Source organism: Phaethon lepturus, unplaced genomic scaffold, assembly GCF_000687285.1.
Source record: "Phaethon lepturus isolate BGI_N335 unplaced genomic scaffold, ASM68728v1 scaffold8743, whole genome shotgun sequence".
Taxonomy (NCBI): Eukaryota; Metazoa; Chordata; class Aves; order Phaethontiformes; family Phaethontidae; genus Phaethon; species Phaethon lepturus.
In genome coordinates, this window is record NW_010529677.1 from 4014 (window position 1) to 27709 (window position 23696).

Here is a 23696-nt window from a genome sequence, read left to right on the forward strand (position 1 = left end):
GCCATTAGATCAGGCAGAGACTCGAGGCAGCCACACTGTATAGTCATCCTAGATACTCAGCCTGGCTTACATGGAAAAAATAAAACCATCAGCCTTAAAAAAAAAACCCAAAAGTGCAAGTTATTTTCTTCCAACAGTGGGAGACGGATTTATCCAGGTTCAGGTCTTCTGCAGCAGCCATGCCCACCAGTTTCCACACACACACACAATCCTTGGTCCTTGAGGTCCCCAAGATGCTCCAGGACTGCCTGCACTGGCAGGACCTGGGTGTCTGCCGCTCCCGGCTGTGGAGACGTGCCGGTGGCACGGGCTTTCCCAGTGATGAGAAGAAACGCCGTGGCTTTGTACTGGCAAGCGAGGGGTGCGAGCTGGGCAGCAGCCCCCGGCACCGGCTGTCACCAACCTGGTTGTCGGCATCCCCCTGGGGGAACACTGCCACGTTCACAGGGGGGCTGCATGGAGAAGGTAGGAGGGAAGAGGGTGACAAACAGGGCCGGCCGTTACTGTGGGACACACAACAATTAAAAGTATCCAAACAGACAGAAGGGATTTTTACGTGCCTTGCTCCGAAATGCTCGACACCAGACGCTGTCATGAGAAAGGAGCCGGGACCATGACGGAGGTCTTGCCTGGTGGGGCAAGTTTTCCATCCAGCTAAAGCAACTAGAGGATGGTGACGTTCCCAGAAACGACTGCAGTACTGAGAGGTTGCACCTTCCAGAATTAATACCGCAACTTGCCTGTGAGGACAAATCCCAGGCTGGCCCAGCTGGGGGGCAGGAGTCAGACCCTGCCCCGGGACTGCGGGAGGGCTCCTCTTGCTGCCCCGGTCATTTGTCCCATCTTAGGGCCACACAACCCACCACGGCACAAAACGAGAGACAATGATTACAGGAGTCCCATTACGTGCTCTCCTTTTCCCCCTTCGTTACTACCAGCAGCGTAAACACGGAGGCTGGTCCGCCGGAGGAACCCAGAGCAGCCGGTATGCGCACGTCGCCCGCGAGGCTCTCGCAGCACGGAGCCGTACGTGTTTCAAGAGAGGCACAGAGCCGGTAAAGCAGGTCCTTTCAAGGGCTGTATTTTTTTTATTCCAACTCTTTGGGAGACAGCACCTCACATGCCGCCAAGAACACCACCTCTCTGGTTCATTCTGCGTTTGAAGCTTGTTGCCAATTCCATTAATTGCAATTATTAATTCTATGTATGGGAATTTTTCTTTAGAACACAGTCGTAACAGCAACGGTTATGTGGAAAAAAAAAAAGAAATACTTGAAGGAAGGGAGCACATGCCTTCCTCAAAGCCAGCAGCATGCCTTGTCCCGACCCGTATGGTTTAGTTTACAAGCTCATGTCAGAGAGCCGATTTCACACACAAACACAAAATAAAAGCAGGAACACAACTTTTGATCATCCTACATTCATGTTTACTCTTGTTTCCCGTAGCCCCAGGTGACAAATCTGTCCTTTATCTAGTGGAGGATCGTTGTGCTATTAACAAAGTCAACTGGACATGCTTAAAATTCACGGCAGGTCTTTGCATTGGTGGCTTGTACCAAACTAAGGAGTCATAATTAGTAAGCAAGTAGATGTAAAACGATAAATATAAATTCAGAAACATTTTTTTCTGAGCAGAAACACTCAAAAGCAGGAGAATTTACAAGCAACTTTCTTACATATGAACACTTACGCCAAGAAGGGAGATGTTGGAGAAGTCAGCCCCTCTGAACACAAGGGCTTTTGTTTCACCATTCTCTGAGCTCTGAAGAAATTTTTTTTTTTTTTCTTCATCTAACTTTGCCGGCCTGCCAGCTGGGTATAAGCCAGAAGGGTTATCCAGTCAGACCTTACTGCGATATATTTACAATGGTAGTGCATCTAAGGTTTGTTTATTTCGGGATTAAAATTCAAATGGCTAGAACCATTTAAATAATTAAAGGGCAATCAGAAAATGCCATGAAACCAAACAAATCAGGAAAAGTCATGGAAACCATCAGCAATATTTAATTCAGAAATTCTCTTTGTTAGGGAACTTAGCTGAAAGAAAACAGCTGGATGTAGTTCAACCCTCTAAATTAAAAACAATCTAACAAGGTCTACAGGGATAACTCTTTCAGCTACATATTGGAGACCAGATTCACTTCTACCAAGTAAATGTAACAGCACTCAAAGCTAGAAAGGAAATTCCTCAGAACTGAGGTAGTTTCTAAGTATCAGCACATTTTCCAATTCCTCGCAAGGCAACTTAGCTATTTACAATCCATTTTTTCCCACACATAAATTTATAACTTTTTCAATTTTATGCTTCCATGATTTATTTTCTAAAGAAAAATAATCTAGCCAGAATATCCCTACTCTACCAACATCATGTTTTAATAAATAACTGGCTACTTCTAGTAAAATTAAGCCTCCAGGATCGCTTATACCAGCCAAGAATACTCAGTCTTTATAGCTTTGCAGAAATTTGGTGTGAAAATAAAGTTGAATATAACACTGACCCTGAGCTAACAAGTAATTAATGCTTCAATATAAAAATAGAAAATTATCCTTACAACACAAGGGTGGAATAGAGAAAACCCTCTCTCTGGATTGCTCTCCTGGCTGGATCCCAGCGTCCAGCCAGACCTAAAGGCTACCTAAAGCAGGAGGAGACACGCAGAATAATTTTGAGTCTTTCCAAAGACTTTGTTTTCCCTAAACTCTTTTAAAAATTATTTCACCTCTTTTCTTAAAAATATACATTTCTTTTAGTAATGAGTTGCCGTTCACCACAACACTGTCCCAACTGCAAAAGCACAGGTAGAGAGGGGAGGGTGTCTCGGATAGCGCCGAAAAGCTACAGTCGCTGGGCATCGACTCCCAGGAGACCAAATACACCAAAAAGGAGGTGTCTTCAGCCCTGCCAGCTCCTGCCTGCTCCTACTCCAATCTGCCTGCAGCAGTGCCGCAGGGCGCTCCTTGCCTGCTCTTTCACTTTTGCCCCACTCAGAGAGGAACCAAAACTCTTCCAAAAACAAACCCAACACTCCCCCACCTCCCCCCCGCCAAAGTATTCCTTAAAAAAAAGCAAAACAAAAACCAAAACAAAACAAAAAGAAAAAAGACAAAAATTAATCCAGCATTCATCTAACAAACTTGCAGACAAGACACAAGTTGGCATTTGGATCTGCGACACGACAAGTTGCTTCCAACTGAACAAGTTTAATGCCTTATTCCCACGGGGGATGCACGTCGGGAACTGACCTACAGGAGTTACAGCTAATTGCAAGGATCCCGGGGAACAAACGACAACTCTTCTTAGCGTCTGCAGAACTGGAATTCTCTGTAGTCTCTTCCAATTTAACCAAACCTCCTGTAAAGAAAGTACAACCTGCTCCCGGCATTAACGCCCTGTGCAAATGGGGCACTTGGCACACTGACCAGCTCTGCCTCCTTCTGTTTTACCATGTAATAAAGACAAATTACTTCCACTTCTTTCCAGATAAGGCAACCAACATAATGTGGATAAATGGGAAGTTAACTACATGAAACATGTTTTCTGCTCGTTGGGCAATTATTTTTTCCCCATAAGATAACATGATAAATAAAACCTGCTTCTGTACAGATATTTCTCATTTCAGAAACACATACTTGTTACAGGTCAAGAGAAGACCCTGGGGTTTTTTGTTTTCATAAGAAATATGGTAAAATAAAATTAAAAAAAAAAAAGAGAAAGTGATAAAGACACAAATGCAGAGCTAACTACAGGCTTGTATATACATTTTTGTTATCCACCTCTAACATGGACTTTTGGTGAACGGGACAGACTGGTAGTCCCTGTTCCTGTTATTCCCAAAATAGCAAGGGAAGAAAAAAAATCATCAGTATCTTAAAACCAGTGGCAACATAGTAAAAACTGTACACTGTTGTCCATTAACTTAAAAAGCAAAGTCCCTAGATGGTATAAAAGTGAAAGCAGGTGCCTTCTAACTTTGATAATAAAAGTCTTTCCCCCCCCCCCCCTTGCGGCACAATTATCTCCATTGTCTTTGCATGGCCAAGACCAAAATGCTAAGGAGCAAGGCTGCTTGTGATAAACCGCTCCTGGTAGCGGCAGAAGTGTTCACGTTCTTATCGCTCTTGTTGGAGCTGCCAGTGACTTCGGTGGCGTTGAACTCGAACTCGGGGGAGCACTGCTGGAGCTCGCAGCCGCTGCCGCTCTCCTCCCCGCCGCAACAGGCGCCCTGTCCGCCGCCGCCTGCAGCACGAGGCCTCGCCTGCAGAAGGCAGCGGGGAGGGGAGGGGGGGAAGCAAGCGCGGGGATGTCGCCATGTTTATGAGGTGTAAGCACGCGTCCTCTGTTTAACGCAACTTCCGCACGACGTTCGCAACCATCCATCCGTGCTGGGGGGCAAAAAGCTGGATGTGAGCCGGCAGTGTGCGCTCACAGCCCAGAAGGCCACCCGCATCCTGGGCTGCGCCCAAAGCAGCGTGGCCAGCAGGTCGAGGGAGGGGATTCTGCCCCTCTACTCCACTCTGGTGAGACCCCCAGCTCTAGAGCCCTCAGCACAGGAAAGACATGGACCTGTTGGAGAGGATGCAGAGGAGGCCACAAAACTGATCAGAGGGGTGGAACAGCTCTGCTGGGAGGACAGGCTGGGAGAGTTGGGGTTGTTCAGCCCAGAGAAAAGAAGGCTCCGGGGAGACCTTATTGCAGCCTTCCAGTGTTTAAAGGGGGCTAATAAGAAAGATGGGAACAGAGTTTTTAGCAGGGCCTGTTGTGACAGAACAAGGGTTAATGGTTTTAAAATAAGAGGGCAGATTTAGACTAGATAGAAGGAAGAAATTTTTCACAATGAGGGTGGTGAAGCCCTGGCCCAGGTTGCCCAGAGAGGTGGGACATTCCCCATCCCTGGAGACATTCCAGGTCAGGTTGGACGGGGCTCTGAGCAACCTGATCTAGTTGAAGATGTCCCTGCTCACTGCAGGGGTTGGACTAGATGACCTTTAAAAGGTCCCTTCCAACCCAAACTGTTCTATGATTCTATGGGAACAACCCTCCTCACACAGCCTGTCGGAGACGCCGGTTCCCACCCTCTTTACTAACACGCTTACCCACAGCTGAAGCTTAACCAGCTACCCCGTGTTAGCATGAAATCAAATTAAAAAGGGAACAGAAAAAGGCAAACAATAGCAAACATACTTATGTCAATGAAATCAACATCGTTCCCACTGTATGCGTTCTTCAGCTTGTTGGTCATCACCCGCAGAGCCATGATTTGCCGGCGAATCACCATGTCTGGCTTGGTAATATCGACTTCTACCTCCGGGTTATTCACTTGACTTGCTAAGCCATTTCCAGTCACCGCAAAGTCGTACCTGAAAAGAAACCATTCTTGCTCGTACCAGAGCTGCAGCTCAGTGGGGTCCTGCGCCAAAGCATGACAGCATGGGAATTGGGCAATGCCACCCCTGTTTTCAGCTTGGGCTATATCATGAGCCCAACGTGATCTTTCCACGTGCTAACCCTCATGGAGCCCTCTCCTGGCTTCTTACCCCATATCCCACCCCTGCAACCTGAGCAGCATGGGGAATTAAACACTGTTTTCATATACCCTGTGCCACAAAGGCAGGGGAAAGACAATTTTCTCCCCAACTTGAAAAGAGAAAGAAGATCTGGGGTTTATAATAATGGCTTACAACAGCATAAGTCAATTCGCTGCAGGCAACAGAGCAAAACAAGCTGCTGAGATGCCTTTATGCCCAGTTAGATGACACTTTTGGGAAAACAACCTTCAGGGCCTTAGTTATCCCAGAGAAACTTATAGTAACTGTTGGAGGCAAGAGTGTCATTCTAGCTTTGCATAATGCACCTTAACCATCAAGCTGGAGTATTAAATGTGTACTTCCCACCACACAGACATGAGATGCAATTTCCTTAATAACCCCAGCAGGAGAAACATCTGTGATGTTGAAGATGAGATAACGTAACCCCACGCATCGAAGCGGAGAAGAGCCGAGCTGCTCAGCCTGAAGAGGTGTGCGTGCTCAGGTCTGAACACACATACAGCCTCTTGGTTTAAAAGAGAGACTGAGCAACAAAATCCAACAGCATGTGTCTCCTGAAACAGGTATTTGAAGTATCACCTTACAGAGCACGGATGTGACCTTTTTTCCTCTCCTCCAACTACCTGACTTGCAAGGAAAATCACCGTTTAACAGAAGAAAACATTACTTTTCCTAGTTATGATGCCAACATCAGTACCACGAGAGACAGAAGAGTCTTCAGCACAACCTACTGATCCTGGAGACCAAGCAGCGAGATATAAGCATACATCCGAAGGGCATGCTCAAACCCTCTCCTGTGTATGGGAGGGTTTATTATTATTGTTGTTGGTTTTGTCATTATTTCTGATCAATCTTGTATGTTTCAAAGAAGCCAGAGAGAGACCAAAGCATGGAAGACTACTGAACTTTTCGCTTATTGGAACCACAGAGAAAATAACAACAGGAAAGCAAAATATCTTGCACAACCCACATAGGATGTCCAGCCTCCCCTCTGTCTCCTTGCCCAGTGCTGCCAGCTCTCCATCTCCCCTCCTTACTGTGCCGGCCCTCGCGCACGCCGGGGAAAACTGCTGTGAAAAGCCCTGTACAAGCTGCTGATAAAACAAGACCTCAGGAGGGCAGAGCCATTTCTTGTCACAGAGACCCAAACCATTGCCCCGGCCAGGCGAGGCGGAGTTTCAGGCACACGCACAAAACAGTGCAAAATTTATGTGGTATGGCTCAGTCCTGTGCCCCAAAAATATCACGGGCAAAAAATATTACTTGGAAAAACTGCTTGAACATCTTGGAATTTGCGTATTTCCTCAGTAAGCAAACAGAAAAAAAGAAACTTCTATTTCCGAAATAAAAGTTAAACAGTTACATCAACCATATGACAGAAAACCTTTGGCTTATGCATGTTTTGGCAATTTCTTCCTCAGAAGTACAAAAAAAAAAAAATTTTTTTGTAACTAATTCTCCATAAAAAGACCACTGCCCCCTCGTGCCACTGACCTCAGGAGCAGAGAAGTGGACCTTTTCACCAGCCCCCATCTCCCCTTGCCCTCGCTCAACAAGAGACACCAACTGGGAGCACCAGGGCAGCAACGCTGCCAGACAACACAAGCATGCCTGCTCGGTGACCCAGTTGCAGGATTTTGTACAAATCACCCCCCCACAAACCCAGAGGTTTAAGTCCAAGGAGAGATGCTGTTATCTGGACATATAGATTCAGTTCTCTCGTTTGAAACAAACCACCACATTGGGCTTGGACAACCCTTTAGCTTTGCATTCAAGCTCTCCCATCTACCAAAAGCAAAAAAAAAGGGGTGATGGCAGCAGCCTGTCTCGGGGGAGCTGGGGTGACTCCCGTAGGAGAAGAGGGCTCAGGGAGAGGGGACATCATGCCGGAAAAGGCTGAGAGGGAGAGAGTTAACCAGGGCAGCGGCATCGCCAAACCTGCTCTTGGCGCTCCCATTCCAGCACTCATTCTCGTTGACGGTGCCTACAGACATCTTTTCATCATTGCAAATGTTGCCAGGGAGAGATGACCAAAATTTTTTGGCTTGCTTCAGCTTCTCTTTCACATCAGTAACCTATTAAATAAAAAAAAAAAGAAACACAGGATATAATCCAGAATACCAAACGCTCATTAGAAGTGAAGCTGGAAAGGTATTTTTTATCACAACGGACGTGTATAGGCCAGATCTTCAGCCTGCGTGTTTTGATGGTTGATTTACTTTTTTAATACAAAGTTAAACATCGCTCCTCAAACATATATTACTCATAAGCCAAGCCTTTAAAACAAGCACTTTTCTGACATACAAGCATTGAGGTAATTCACGTCTAGAGCCATGGGCAGATTACATCCCTCAGAGAGTTTAAGAGAGCCAAGGAATATTAAGAAACCCTATAAATTACAAATGGAAAATTATACGCTGCAGTACACGGGTGCAAAGCGCCTGCGTGGCACCGGCAGGACCAGGCACTCACCAGTCGGTCCAAGCTCGTGCCGGCAGCTGTAGTTGGCCGCTCCTCCGGGTTGTAGGGTCTGAAACGAGCGCTGAAACCACTCTCAGAGACAGAGCGAGCGGTCCGGCCCTGGGCAAGTGTTTTTGGCTGGCCGCATCCCTGGAAAACCTATGTGAGAGAGGGAAAGGGTTTTATGAAATGTGAGGTCCAAGAGCCTCCTTTCTCCAGGCTCCAACCCAGCCCCTGCCCAAAATAATACATAAGCTTTACATAGACTTGAAAGGGCATTAAAGAAAAAACATACTGACGAGAACAGGGAAATAAAACGCATTGAATAAATAAAGCCCAAGTGTCCTCTTGGCCCATTTACCTTCTGAGACACCTGCATGCTGTTCTCCTGCATGTTCATGATCGCATCTGAAATTTTCACATCAATGGGGTCCATAACTGACTCTATGTTGAAGGGACCCTCCAGCCTCTCTGCTACCAGCAGCATCGAGTCTAACAGAGAGAGAGAAACGAAGGCTTTTAATGGAGGAGATTCAAGAAAAACAGATAGCAAGGATAAAACATTGAGCACGTAACGTCACTTCTGACCAGCGCACTTCTCCAGGAAACATTTTGCTCCATTCCCAGCGTCTACAACTTCACCAGGCACTTCCAGGCTGCCAGCACCAAGCCACAGGCTCATATACATCAGAAGCCACGTTAAATGAGGGAGAGCCATCTCCACCTGCCAACAAGCAGCCTGTAATCAGCTCCTCCCATTAGAACAAGCATTACTAACACCCACCTCTCCATGCTCATTTATTAAAGGTTGCCTTGTGTCATTTGTTTTTCAAGACTGCTTTCAAAGCCACCGGCTTCCTCCTGCTGGTCCTGAACGCAAGACACGAAGGCGAAAGGGTCCAAGATGATCATTGCTACCGCCTCTCCCTTACAGAAAGCTACAGGCTTTGCCGTGCCTGGGGATGCAAAAGGATTGAACCTTCTGGCATTACATGGACAATTTGCACAAGGGAGGCTGCATCAGACCACGGTAAACACTGTGCACTAATGATATATTTGGCACATCTCTAGGCAAGGGGAGATAGAAGAGGCCTTCAGCCAACACCTGGTCACTCCTCCTGTGCAGACATGCACGTACTCATCAAATACGTCATTAAACATAGCAGCAACTGAACATCCACTACTTCCTCTGGGAAATTATTATTGGCATCAAGGCTTTCACCCTGCATTGCATTTCAGCCCTCTCTCTGGTTCTCCCCTAGAAGGTGCCTCTAGGTACCTGCCTGGTGCTAAGCGCTCGCCTCTGCTTGCCCACTGCAACCTTTATTTAATGTTAGTTTTTACTGTGGTCCCTCAACCCTGGAGCACCCTGTTTGCTGGTCTCCTCTCTTGCGTCACTTCGTGATGCTCAGCCACAAACTCAGCGTTTTCTAGTTGCGTTTAATTCTTCAATTTTTCCTAGCATGACATGGGAGGCTAAGGCACAACAGCCGCTCCAGCCCTGAGGAAACCCTCTCCCGAGGAGCTCCTCCCTGCTCCCAAGGATATGCCTGTTCCCTTCCATTAAGGAGAAATGAGTGTTTCACAGTCGGTCTATTAATTTCTCATGAAAAGTTTCTCATGACATTCATCCTCCTTCCAAGCGCAGAAGGTACTTTCAATAAGCAGAAAACTTCTGTGGGCTCCAGCTACCTGTTAAAGCCCTATAAAGATATTCCACATACTGAACAAGTTAGTGATAGCTCTGCCTTAGTGCTCAAGTCATGTTCAACTACACTAAAGAAAAACACCCACAAATGGTTGATGATAAATACATAATTAAGCTACCTGTGTATTTTAATAATACACTAACATCACCTAACACCTACCCCCTGCGTGAGCTGCACACACCTTCCTAGCCTGTAAACCCCCTTTTTAAAGGCAACTCAATAATCAAAAGGTTCGCTGGGCGTTAAAAGTCTATCAGTCAGATCGACCCATCATAAAAAGCGCATCAGCCGGGACTCCCACAGCTCTGGCAAGGTGCTGGTGTTTAAGGAGTGAACCCCGGGAGGAGCTGGAGCCCCCAGGAAAGCCCCTCGCCCTGCAGGCACACACCACCAGCATCAATGACAGAGCTGTTGCAGGGCATGGCTGGAATTTAGCCGTCAGGGACTACAAACAGGTCTGAACTAAATGCATTAAAAAAAAGGAAAAAAAAAAAGGAAAAAAAAGAAGGTAATAACAAATGAAACAAAGAGTCTTAGACCGTATTGTGGTGGGCTCCAATAAAGTGATGCTTCAAATCTCTGAGTAATGACTGCTAGCATGAATATACCATTGTGCCAGAGGGGAGAAAAATGCTTTTGATGTGCTACCAAATGGAGACTTTTGTAAACAAGTGGAGCACAACTTAAATGTGTTCATCATTGTCAAAGCTTTTGGGGTTTTTCACGCACATAAAGACCATCCCGGTGCGGTTTGCAGGAAGCTGCTCATTTCAAATAAAAATATTATGAATAGACAGATAAGAAAACAGACAAAATGCATAGTTTTTTGTTTGTTTTCTTTTAAAATCATTCCATTTTGTAACTACTTAATTCTCTGAGTGGCCAGGAAAGGCCGCAGATCAATAAAGTGTTTGTGAAAGACTGAAAGGAAACATAAACCCCAATTCTTCTGGCTGTTTGGCGTCTTTGTAAACTTTGAGCCGGGCAGGCCATCCACAAGACCATGGGAATGTAGAGCGAATTGGGTCCTTTGTTCGCGGGGGTGCCATGGCGTTACATGTATCCCAGCCCAGGAATGCAGCCTCCGCTTTGACTGCCGATAGAGAAAATGCATTCGGCCTCCAGCAGAGCTGCCAAAGCTGGCAAGAAAAGATAAGGAAAGTAATAATTGCCCTTGGAGAATATATTCAACTGGAGCTCTTCGGGAGCTGGGATAGGTACTGGCAAGGAGCACCAAATGAAATAAGCTTTCATTAAGGCGAGGGGGAGGCGAGGGGGGCTCTACCTCATACAGTTTTGATTTTGGGAGCATCCTGCAAACTTTTAGCTCCCACCAGGAGCTGCTGGTGTCCCCACCAGCAGTGGCGGCGAGCAGCGGTTCCCTCCGGCAGCCACGTTTGACATCAGTAAGGTTGGCTGGGGCTCGAGTAGCGCTAGCACCGCGGCGCGCCGAGAGGGGAGGCACGCTGCACTGACGCCAGAAATGAAGCTTCAGCGCAAACCGTCTCCCAAAAAGATTTGCCGTTATTGGGAGAAAGGAGTTGATTGTAAATATCAATGATTTTGCTCCAGCTCTGGTGTAAAATAATTGGTATTTATAAGCCACGGTGGCTCAGATCTGCCTCGAGGCGAGGGGGGAAAAGTCTGGCAGAGTGAAAAATGTACCCTGGCCATTTATTACAAACACACAGCATGACAAAGACTGTCTCTCCTCCCTGCAATGGGGAGATAGAAGTCGATTTGGAGGGGGGGGAACCCAACCCGCAGCATATAGCCCATCCCTTAAAGACCCTTTTCCTCCTGCATACATTTGTCCTTGCTACTGGCATTGAGACAATCCTTGGCGACAAAGCACCTCGCTCTCATGAAGGAAAGCGATTCTTTCGCATTGTGCCACCAATAATCAGAAACCCACATCTTCAGCTTCACTGTCTGACTTGAAGAACAAAAGGCAGTTTTCAGTCTTAACCCCAAGATCTGATTTAAAAGGGGAGGGAAGGAGGGGAAAGACCTTGACCATTCATTAACAACAATCTTTTTTTTTTTTAAAGGGGAAAAAAATTCTTTGCACACAAAGCAGTACTCCAGATATGTATATGGAACCTGAATTCAACATCTTTGAGCAGAGTAAACCTTTGTGGGTGGAAAAAAAAAAAATCATGAAAAGGCACTGGAGATTAACACTGTTCATTCAGGAAAGCTCCAACCCCGCAATAGCTTGTTTGAAACGAAGTATACCCCTGTCTAATTGGTGTACAATTGTGTCAGGAATAGAGGGCAAAATAATTTAAAGATAGTTAAATGGGAGAAAAAGAGTACAATTCGGTCATTATTTCATACGCCGCAACTTTGGTTGGGTACTTGGCAGAAGTAAGGAAGTATAAAGTCTTTTTGTCTCAAAAAGCCTAGAAACTTTACACCCCATTTTGGAAAAGCTTTACACAAGTGACTTACATATAGACCCACTAACACATGCGCATGTGTATTTTATACATACATGCACCCAAATTCATATATACTTGCAGGATTTATTGCAATTCTCCCACTTAACTATCTTTAAAGTATTTCACTAGGTTCCAAATCTGGTTTTGAAATGTAAATCGTTACCATAACTTAGTATTAAACCTGTGATGCGAAACAGCACTGAGCACATGCAGGTGGGGCTCTTGTTACGGGGTGATTTGGGGTTTTTTGGGGGGGTTTGTTTTGTGTGGGTTTTCTATTATTTAAACACACCCGTGCAGGGCATCCTGCCCTAAACACCAGCTCTATTTAACTTAAGTTGCCTCAAGTGGTAAATTGAGATAGAAACCAAAATCTGCAACATAACCAGCACCTGTTCAGTTAAGCTGACTAAAGAAAGCACGGCTTAAGTTTTCAGTATCCGTATTCCACTGCAAGAGTCAATCCAGAGTACAAAAAACAAGCAAGTACTGCCAGTAAATGTAACGAAGCTTAATACCATACTGAAGTAATGAGTGGGCAAGAAGTCCCTTGTGGGGGGGGAAGTACTGCAAGAAGAAAGCTTTGCTTCCAACCTGGAATCACATTTATTTATTTTGTCTTGTTTAATAATCTTAATTATTGTATGCAGTCCCTGATCAGTCTGGTGTGACAGGGCTTGCTGGCTTCCCCCCCGAGGTTCGTTTTCAGCTGCATACCACCTACAGCAATTAGCTGCTTGTGCTTTTGTCTGTTTTCTGGCATTATGCCCTTCCCTTTCATGGGATTCCTCTTTTCTACTTGGACTAGATGTTTGCAAGTCTCCTGGCTTTGAGCTATTTCAGCAACAATTGTAGCTGAAATACTTAATATTCTCATGAGAAAGACAGCTGGGAGGAAGGGGGGGGGGGGGGGCAAGAGAATGACTTGGAAACCCAATTTAGTGTCACATTTAACTCCCTATATGGAACACACAGGCAAAAAAAGCATTCTGAAAATAATACCCTGCACACATCCAGTTAGCACTGGCAGCGAAGTGAAAAGCCAGTGTACAAAACACAGGAAAACAAGTTCTAAGATTTAAATCTCGCCTGAAATGCCAATTATCAGCAATTTTCCTTTTTTTATATCATGACTTAATGAAAGGGAAATCTCTAACAGTTTTTTTTTTTTCCACAAGTCGGATGGGAAGAGTGCTGCAGCCTTGTCAGCAGCCACAGATACTTTACATGTGCACTTCATCACACATTAACTGGAGTGAAGCGACTGCTCCCAAAGGATGCTCGTTCACAGATAAATCAAGCCTCCTGGAAAAGGAGCACAAATGAAAACATTTAACATTATCTATTGCCTGTGCTCCCAAAACACGATGCATCACCAATTCTGCCGAGCCTTGACCCAAGGCAGAATTTAACATTTCAGTCTAAATTTCACGTGTTGAATAATACCACTTACAAGTACAGAAGAGAAATAACAAACAGGAGGAAGAAGATGGCAAAAGCACTCACACAGCGTCACGTAAGGCCTATCGACATTTCAAAAGGATGGTGGCCGGGTGCCAAATGAGCTGTTTAAAAACATATTCACACACACGTCCCATTCAATCTTTTAATGAAAAATACAGGCCTACAGCTTTTCCCAAAGCTCACTATGGCTGCAGGGAGACTCCCAGACGGCTGAGCAAGAAAACCAGCTTCAGGAAGGACAGCTGTATGGTGACCATAACGTATAAGGAGTAGTATGGAAAAAACAGCTTGCACACAAGCTTGCTCCAGCAAGAAGAGATCCTCCAAGCCTACAAGCACATAGCAGCTCCATCCTCCTAAAGCTTGCTGCAACAGAGGTCACTGGCACAATGGAAGTCTCATTTATTTAGAAACTAATGTGAACTGTTAAAGGCATGCTGTAAACAAAGACATGGAAGGAAAAGATACCCATCACAGACACCTAAAAAAACCTACTGTAGCTCAGCACAGCCACTCACAAAACCATTCAAGTGGGGGCCACAGTATCAGCGTATACTCACAGGCAGCTTTAACCCATATTGCCTTACCCATAAAGATATTCCACTCGGCATCCAGGTCCCCTTGGTTGGCCAAGCAGCCTCTCATGACGTTAAAGCAGTAGTTGTAACAGGGCTTCACCGATACCAGACCTCGGCAGTACGGGCAGTACATCATCTTCAGCAGCGCTCGCGTACACTGCGGCGTGGGGTTCACCTTTAAAAGGGAAAAGGGGGAAAGCAGAAGAAAATTAGCTCTCAGACACTAAAGCAAAACAACCCCAAAACTTTTGCCCCAGGAGGATGGGAACAGCTGTGCAGAGGAGGTGCACTGGGGTCAGCCACCGCTGTCTCATCAGAACTCCCCGGTATCTGGGGAGCAGATGAAGGGGTTTGGCTCACCTCCTTGGGCGTACCTGCCACTCAAGGGGACACGGCCAGTCCCCCACTCTGCAAAACATTATAGGCACTGCAACATACCCAGAGAAAGCTGCCTGGTATTGTGGGACCCCTGCCTGCGCTGCAAGGACAGGCACCCCCCCCAAGGGTTCATGAAACATTTGAGATTAGGGAAGGGACCAAAAGGCCACCAAGCCAAAAGGCGTAATGCAAGGGTGCATTACCCAAGCCCTGCTGCAAACACATGCTGAAGATGATGATGCTGGGATTTCTTGGGAAAGAGCAGCCGAGACGGGATGCCTGCCGCTATCGCCGCACCAAACCCCCAGGGGAGCGTGCCCCCTCCTCGGCGGCGCTGCGGCTCAGCTCTTCCTGGACAATCACCCAGCAGGGCTCTCCGGCAGAGAGACCGGCGCCTTTATCTTACATTCAACTCCTGCAACACAGCATTTACATGACAGATACCCGTTTCATTTACACTCGGCACCCACGGTGCTAAATAACGTTGTTCCCCACACCCGAAGGAGGTGGCAGCTACAGCCCCACAGCTGAGGACAAGCCGGGAGGACCCTGGAAGCTGGGCGTGCAAGCAGAGCTATATGCAGCAGGCACGTCACCCCCTGAGCCCTTAGCAGGGCTATATTCCAAAGTGACTCATGGTCATTCATGTTTGATTCACTCTCTGGCTCAGCTTCAAAACATTCATTGACACCATTTTCACCCAGCTAGTCCGAGGAGCATTGGCTCCAGCACCACATACTAGTGATGACCACGTGGTGGGTCAGTCTAAAACACTAAACAGAGAAGCTCCCTCAAGAGCAAGTTTAGGTGTTAATTAGCCACACATGAAAACGTTAAATTAAGATGTGATCAGAGATAGGCTGACAAAATAGAAGCAGTCCCTGGTGTTTTAAGCAATGCACTTGAGACTTCTTGCAAGGCATTTATGGAGAGGTTATGATCCAAGAGGTTATGACCCAAGACTGTGCTGAAGGAGGAGACACACACGCAGCCCCAAGGAAGAGAGAAGTCACTCAATATAAATGGGTGGAGATGTGGACGGCCTCCACATCTCATCTGCTGGAAACCAATTTCATGTCAGAGAGGATGACAGGACTGAACGGAGACGAACATAGGCAAGGAAGCCCTGGTATCACACGTACACTGAGGACCTTACTATTGCAAAGCCCATCTCAGCAGAAGGGCTATGGAGTAACTGAACACGATGATCTTCTGGTGCAAAAATTAGTTGGCAGCACATGAAACTAGGAGGCAACAGATTTTAACAAAAACAAACCAGAAAACAAAAGAAACACTACATAATCAGGCTAGCTTTGCTAATAACATCAGCAGATTTTAAAACCTTCTTTCTTACGAAAAGAGATCATAGAATCATTTAGGTTGGAAAAGACCCTTAAGATCATCAAGTCCAACCATAAACCTAGCACTGCCAAGTTGCCCACTAAACCATGTCTCTGAGCACCACATCTACAGATCTTTTAAATACCTCCAGGGATGGTGATTCAACCACGTCCCTGGGCAGCCTGTTCCAATGCTCATGGGGATTCAACCACGCCCCGGGCCAGCCTGTTCCAATGCTCGACAACCCTTTCAATGAAGAAATTTTCCTAATATCTAATCTAAACCTCCCTTGGTGCAATTTGAGCTGCTTCGTCTTGTCCTATCGCTTGTTACTTGGGAGAAGGGACTGACACTCACCTCACTACATCTTCCTTTGAGGTAGTTGTAGAGAGTGATAAGGTCTCCCCACAGCCTCCTCTTCTCCAGACTAAGCAACCTCAGCCACTCCTCATAAGACTTGTTCTCCAGACCCCTCACCAGCTTTGTAGCTCTTCTTAAGAAGCAACAGGTAAGAAATCTGTTGTCTTTCCATCAACTCCAGAAAGAGAAACCACTGTTTCTCTTCAATAGGCAAGGAAACAGGATAGAAAGACAGGAGGACAATTCTCTGCAGCTGATGGAGCTCAATGTTGGATTTTGGCCGGCCAGCAATGTTCATTTAGACATTGCTTTACCCCTCTTTCGTCATCTTTACCCCCCTTTTGTCTGAGGAGCCTGTTTGGCTGAGCAAAAGGAGATTTCATGTAGAAAGCTGCTCGTGGTGGTGAAGGAATCTGATTCAGACACTTCAGAGCACATATACATATATATGTATATAAATATATACATATTTGGAAGGCGCAGCAGGAGCAGGAGCCCCAGCAGAATGCTCCCTATTGGGGCAGTGTGGCTTTAAAGCAGAGCTAGTTCAAACACTGGGAAGACCTCAAGCAACAGAAACCAGCTAAATCAGATGATTTATAGTAGAAAAACTGAAAACAGACAAATGTAAATGTATCATCTGCCATCCAGATGGTGCAGTCCTTGCATAACAAAAAAAGTTGGAGTGGGGGGAGAAGGAACTAAACAACATCTCGCATCCAGAGACAGAGCTCTGAAGGATGCTCCAGTTTAGTAGTTTAGTTGTTTCTCCGATAAAAAAAATCCCTTCCCATGTCACTCAGTGGTAGGTGCCAGGACCTCCATACCTAGTCCTGAGGCTTACCAGCAGATCCCAGCCATCCTAGCATGGCTGGCCCTCAACCCTGGAGCACAGGGATGCTGTGCATCCTCCTGTAAGAAAATTGGGGAAAGGCTGATAGCATCAGCCAGGTGCTAGAGCAGTTTGAAGCAGGATGAGGAGACTTCCCCAACCCCACCGTGGAAAGCTGCAGCTTTACGAAGGGGATTGCGTGGCAGCGCATTGCAAAAGTCACCAGCACAGCAGTGACCCAGGAGACACCGTCCCGGCTTAGGTTCCCGCCTCACCCCACGTGGCTGCAATCCCGCAGCATCCCCCCGCTTTGATATTTCATAGGGGTTAATCTTTATGAATCCCAGCAGATGCAGGGGAAACTGAAGCCGCTTTCCCGCGTTCCACAGTAGACGACATGGGATGGTCACTTGGATTAGGTCCTTTGAACAAAGACCCAGGATAATTTTGAAAGCAAATGGGGTTTTGCTTCCTTCGCTACTTCGGTTTGCGGCTCTGAGCCCTACACAGAGCTGAGCAAACGGGGGGATGGAGAGACAAACCCAGGCCAGCAGTGACTGCCGAACCGAGCAGTAACTAGTGACGGACATAACCCACAGGGAAGCTGTTAGTTTGCAATATAGTTGCAGGTGAAGAGGAAGACGAAGGGGAAATTAATCAGTCCAGATCTGGCATTTTGCAGTGTCAGAAAGCAACAGGAAGGCACAAGCAGAGATCAGCTCCGAGGGAGAGTTTTGGGGAAGATTATAAGTAACTACACCTCGTCACAACAGTGATAAATGCTTAACTGCCACGTATCGTTGCAACAAGAACATTCACCCTTGGCAATGGGCCCGCACCCAAGTCCAGACCAACTCTGGATCTGTCGATGGGATGTGCCATATGTTGCACTGGCAATTCTTCACAAGCTTTTAATGTTCGCTCTGCCACGCCAGGTGCAAGCTCTTAAAACACCATTGTATGTAACAGTAAACCCAGATATGCTTTGTTCTGGGGTTGTGTTTATCTTGGAAAGCAACTCAAGTTCGTTCAAACCCTACTCTAGAATGACCCTCAAAACCAAATAATCTCCTTTCTAATAAAGCAGAGTCCCAAAGAAAGCTTTATTTGCTGAAGAGGATTTACTCTAGTAGAGTTGAGCCCAGGTAGCAGTACACTGTAGTGCACATACCCTGTAAAAGCTTATAATAGAAGTAAACGCACTCCAACCCCTTCCTTTTATCTTGTGAAATTTATTTCCTTTCTGTGGCGTTCCACACCACTGCAGCAATCCATCACCCTGCGGTTTCATCATGTAAATTACAATTTGTCCATGTCTATACGCTTTGTCAAATAGGAAGATTAAAAGCTGCTAACAGATGGGTTTTGGCACCAATCTTCACATTTGTATCGAACTTGCTCCTTAAAAATACAGATTTTCACTTAATTTTTGTGGATTATGTGCAAAGCAAACACTTCTGAGCTTAATTCAAACGTTTCGTATCAGATTTGCAGAGGTATCCCCCAACTTACATTTACTGGTGAAGACACCATCATGTTCTTCTAAAAATGACATGCTCTTGGTAAAATAAAATCCGGGGTTTTTGGTACCTTGTCATATCCATCCCATTTCCGAGTCTCACATAAGGAAAACTGTTTGCCCTGTGCCCTTAGCCTTTTCCAGCTCACTGGCAATTGCATCTGATAGAAGCCTCACCATTAAAGGACACACCTATTAAGTGAAATGCCTCGTTAACAGCCTACCACAAAGCCACCAAAACTCAGGATAAACTGATCTGTGCAAGCAGATAAAGTTCAGAGAAGCAACCGGTTTCTACTTCCCTTCCTTCCCAAGGCAAGGAACAGCTGAGGAAGGATGACAGAGCTCCAACCATGGACGGTCCTGCAGGGAGCTGCCACCAGCTGCCAGACAGCCAGAGCCACATTTTATTCTCTCACTCTACCCTCAAGTTAACATTAAGAACGTTAATAACAGCATTTAAAATCCTGTCAGCTTTAATAACTATTTATAACAACACTGATAACTCAGGCTTTCTTATTTTCCATGCTTGCACAACAGCAGCGTTGCCATGCCAGCAGTACAGCCACCAGAAAACAAAAATCCAACAATTTGAAAATAACTGCAGTGAAATTACTTTTGATTTATATTGTGTTTTCTCTGCAAAAAAAACTGAACCAGGGCAACACTGGAAAAGACGACTGAAGGACTAACTTCTCGGTGACACAGAGATGACTTCATGACTTCAAAAACTAACTCCAAAGCTGACTGAAAGACTGTGGGACGCTCCAGGTGAGCGGCCAATATAGAAAAGTCAAGTGCTGTCAATTTTTGAGACCAACACCAACCTAATTGCATCATTTTTTCCTTTCCTCAGTGTTGTGCAAGAGCATCATCTTGGCACATGCCGGTCCAGACGTTCAGCCCACCGTGAAGCAGATCACTCTGGCAGCTCTCGGTTTGCTTCCCCACCCCAAATATTCCAATGAAAGTGTTTTGGAATTAACTACGCATTTAACCAAATTTGCTGGCCCAGTGCTAGCACATGAATAATTTAGAAAGCATCTGGTTCAACCACAGATTTGGGCCTCTGAGGTCTTGCACAAGGGAGCACATTTAGGAGCGATACTTGGGAACCGCACGGCTCTGTGCCTCATCGGTATTTGCTACCCGTGGCGATGTCTGCTGCAGCTTTATCTTGCGTGAGGAGAAGTTCAAGAGTACATTTACGCTCGATTCCCTACTTACACCCCCTGAAAAATCACACCGCCAGTCACTCGACCCGCTCACTCTTAACATTAACGTCTCAAAAAGGGAGCGCCGTGTGCTGGCCTTCCCCGCCGGCACCCCCAGCCCGTGCGGGGCAGAGGGGACCTCAGGGTGCCAAGCAGGCGCCTCTTCCACTGAACGCTCTCAGAGCGATGCCAGGGTCAGCATCTCCTGCTCTCGGTGTCCTGAGGACACCAACACGCCTTTCAAACAAAGCTTGTTCCCCAAAGCACCTGCCTTTCCCCGACCCAGAGACGCAGCAGATAATTAGGAGCATTCTGTTTGCTTTAATGAGCAAAACAGTGAGAACATTTATCTTGGCAGCTACACCCAAAAACTTCCTTAGTTATCCCTCGCATTGTTTTCAAAGTTAGCAGCAGAACCACAGTGTGGGGGGAAGCAAAGAAAGGAAAAGAAAGAAAAAGAAAAAATCTCAGTGGACTGAAACGCTCCTGCATGATGCCATCAGCTCCAAACCCACAGCCACATCCATGCGTGCTCTCAGCACGTTAAATCCGCAGTGACTGCCGCTCCAGCATGCTTTGAAGGCTATGCCTAACGCAGACCCTCAGATGGCTGGAGCTGAGGCAGATGCAGCCACATTCTTGGCAGGTCTTCTCAGGGTCATCTTTGATGTGGAGAAGTGCTTGGTATTGTTTTCTGCATTGATGTTTGCCCTTGGCACGCGGAAGGCAACATCCTTGCACGTGGCGGCCCCTCGGTCTGGCCCCACGACTTGCAACCTGCTGCCTGGACAGCACTGCTTCTTGAGGGGTCCCTCTGCAACACTAAAAGGGCTCCTTGGCTCTTCTGGCTGGATCTTGGTTGCCCATGAAGCAGCAGCATCTGCCCCATCTCCTCTCAGTGCATGTAAGCAGCACATTTAACTTCTGTCACTTCCCTGGAAGGGTTTGCTCTTGCCCACAGGCTGCCCAATATCCTACATTCCTTGGATATAGGAACATGAACTTCTTCCTGAAGAAGGATTAAAGTCACATTCCCCTTAAGTCAAACCAAGGGCAAAGACCGCACAAAGGGAGATTGGACCTTTGGTCTCTGACTAAACTTTTACATCTTTTTTAGATCTTTTAGATTTTATTAATTATGAGGGGCACAACATTTACTGAAATGGCAGCTCAGTGCCCTCATACTTTTGATGATACAGGCCTTAATTCTTATTCATTGTTTTATTATTTTCATCACTGCATCTCCTAAGCTAATGTCTGGTTCACATTCAGCATCCATGCCAAGAAGGGCAGGAACCATGGTTCAGGAGATGCAGCTGGCGGTAAGGGAGCTTACGCAGGCCAGTGGTAGGTCAGTTTATGCAGGTTCAGAGCTTCAACATGTGCTCCATGGACGACTCATTAGAGATGAGGCAACTTGGAGCCAGAGGGGTTAAAAAGTCACCCGACTCTTGCTCCAGCTTTGGAGCAGCTGTGGGAAGGCAATCACCTGTCCCCTCTGCACTTCTCTCCCATAAACCATTTGAAGAAAATTCCCTCCTTGCCCGCCATCATCGCACTTTGGGAAGGGATTTTTTTTTTTAATCATCATTGGGAAGAAATGCCAATACCAAGGAAGCTGAGCCTCCTCCACCCACCACAAACATCTCCAGCAGTTTCCTCTTGGCTGTTAATGTCTCTTGAGGACAGCTGATGAGGAGGTAGGTGTGTTCCTCATATGAAGCTGTGCATTATTTCATACAGCTCATATCTGTGCTTCCAAATTAAACACCTTTTCTTGCATACAGTTGAAGCTGCTGCCTTTCCCAGGGTTCCCAAGGACAGGCTGGAAGCCCCTTTCCAGCAGCCCAACTCTTTTGGTGGCAACTGCAACTTTGCATGGCTTTCAGCACACAAATGCTTGTTGGGGAGGTGATTTGGGAGCCTCCAGAGCTCCCAGCAGTTCCTCAAACAATTGGACACAAGGGCAAGAGGGAGAGAGTGGTAAAAGACCCCCAAAACAACAGTTCATAGGCATAAACCTCCTGGGAGGCTGCAGAAAACTCTCACCACCAGTGTAATGGTAGGAGGTCCCATCCGCACATCCCCGCCTGCAGCTCTGCCGAGGGACGGCAACGCAAACGCGGGGATTCAGTGTCGCATGGCTGCACGCTTCGCCCTTCATGCGCCTCCACCACTGACCTCCAGCTAGACCTCCCCTCCCTGCCCTTGGGTCAAGCAGGCTCTTCCTGACCCTACAAAATGCTGTCAGGGGGCTCAGTCCTTGGCTTCATCATCTTCTCTCCCCACAACAGGGACCTCCATCCCATACCTGTAGTTGACCTGCACCTAACAAGTCCCTGGGCACTTCGTCTTCAAAGGTGTCATGACCCTCAACTGGGCTGCGGGTTTAATCGCATGTAACTAATTAAGGGAACATCTCTAGAGCTTGAGAACTGCCCAGTTGTAGATTCTCACCTTTTTTGGTCACTCTGGGCTCTGGCTTGTATTTGCTTCGTTTTTCCCACCCCTGGCTGGGGCAGGAAATGTCACTGCTGGCAGCAATTTAACCTGGTTGATTTTAGTACTTGTCAGGGGCTAAGCAGCAAGCGAGCAATTAGGGGATGGGCAGATTTCCGTCTCCTGAAGGCAAGAGCAGGAAGGTCAGAGAGAAAGCACCAGGCATCAGCAGGCCACAGAGGGAAGCGCTGGAGGCCCCCAGCCCCTCGCAGCCCACCTCAGATGCAGGACACATCTCTAGCAGGCAGAAAAGGTATCTTGGGTTTTCTTCTCAGATGGGCTGTTCAGGATAGATCTGCAGAATTTTGTACTTTTTGGGTCCAAAGGAGGGGATTTGAGGGGTGAAGACATGAGCATCAAGACTGTGGCTTTTAGACACAGTTTGACAAAGTCTGTCCTTTCTCTCCAATGTGTGTTGGGGCAGCAGCACACGGCTTCTGATCCATCAAATGCCAAATTAAAAGTTATTTCCTAGTATTCTGGCTCTGAAATCAAGCATGCTTTGCAGCTTTTCAATATCCTCTCTTCTTTTCCCCCTTTACTCCCAAACTCAGGCAAGAATGATACATTTCTAAATGCATCTCCCTAGTGAAGATGTAAAAATATATAGGATCATTAAACAGCCATCAAAGCTGTTCTACCGTCAAGTGCTCTTTGCTCTCCTGATAGCACCCTGAGAAAGTAAAATGCAGCTGGGTCTTGCAGTAGTTTGTATTTCTCCTCCTGAGGATTTTCAATTAAGCATTTTTAACTTGCTTGTCACAAAGCACACAAGTAAAACTAATTTGCATTACTTTGGACATTTTTTCATAAAGAATAGAAGATTTAGCCCAAGTTAATCCCTGGTGTAAGCAGTCGTCCCACTACAACTCCTGCATAAAAATAATAAGGAAGCAAAGTCAATAGAGTCATTATATAGAGCTCAGCAAAGCCACGCTAATCTATATGTAATGTGGGAAGCCCCAAAACACAACGACAAAGCAGCAGGCATAAAAACATCAGCTTTTAAATGCCCGTATAGAATTTCCCATTGTGTCTTGCAGAAACGTGATGTTAGATTTCCACTGAATGAGATTAAAACATTATAGAAAAGATTATTATTGTTATTTATCTACAACTAAAGCTTAGGTATTCAGCAGCAGGGACTTTTGCTACCACTTTGAAAAGTCAGTCTGTTGCAGGATTTTCAGCGCAACTTGTGAAAGCTAAGTGGAAACTGCAGTAACTCTGATCGTCCACGGCACGCGAGATATTTTTGCAGCTGAGTGGGTCTCTGGGTAACCTTCCACACTTGAGCAATTAATTCTAGAGCTGAAGGCAACTCTACACTCGAGGATCTTCAAAAGGGAAA

The 23696-nt window shown here is 46.4% G+C and overlaps 1 protein-coding gene across 1 annotated transcript in view; it reads right to left on the reverse strand.

The window, feature by feature from the left end:
• Positions 1-3427: 3427 nt before the first annotated feature.
• The window catches only part of GPC4 (glypican 4), a 36800-nt gene continuing 16531 nt past the window's right edge, over positions 3428-23696 (reverse strand). Inside the window, exons 3-8 of the mRNA XM_010284017.1 lie at positions 14212-14377; positions 8369-8499; positions 8020-8166; positions 7486-7622; positions 5183-5358; positions 3428-4237 (exon numbers count right to left, since the gene is read on the reverse strand). Coding sequence (XP_010282319.1) covers positions 4014-4237; positions 5183-5358; positions 7486-7622; positions 8020-8166; positions 8369-8499; positions 14212-14377 — 981 coding nt within the window. The 3' untranslated portion in view covers positions 3428-4013. The remainder of the gene's footprint in view (positions 4238-5182; positions 5359-7485; positions 7623-8019; positions 8167-8368; positions 8500-14211; positions 14378-23696) is intronic.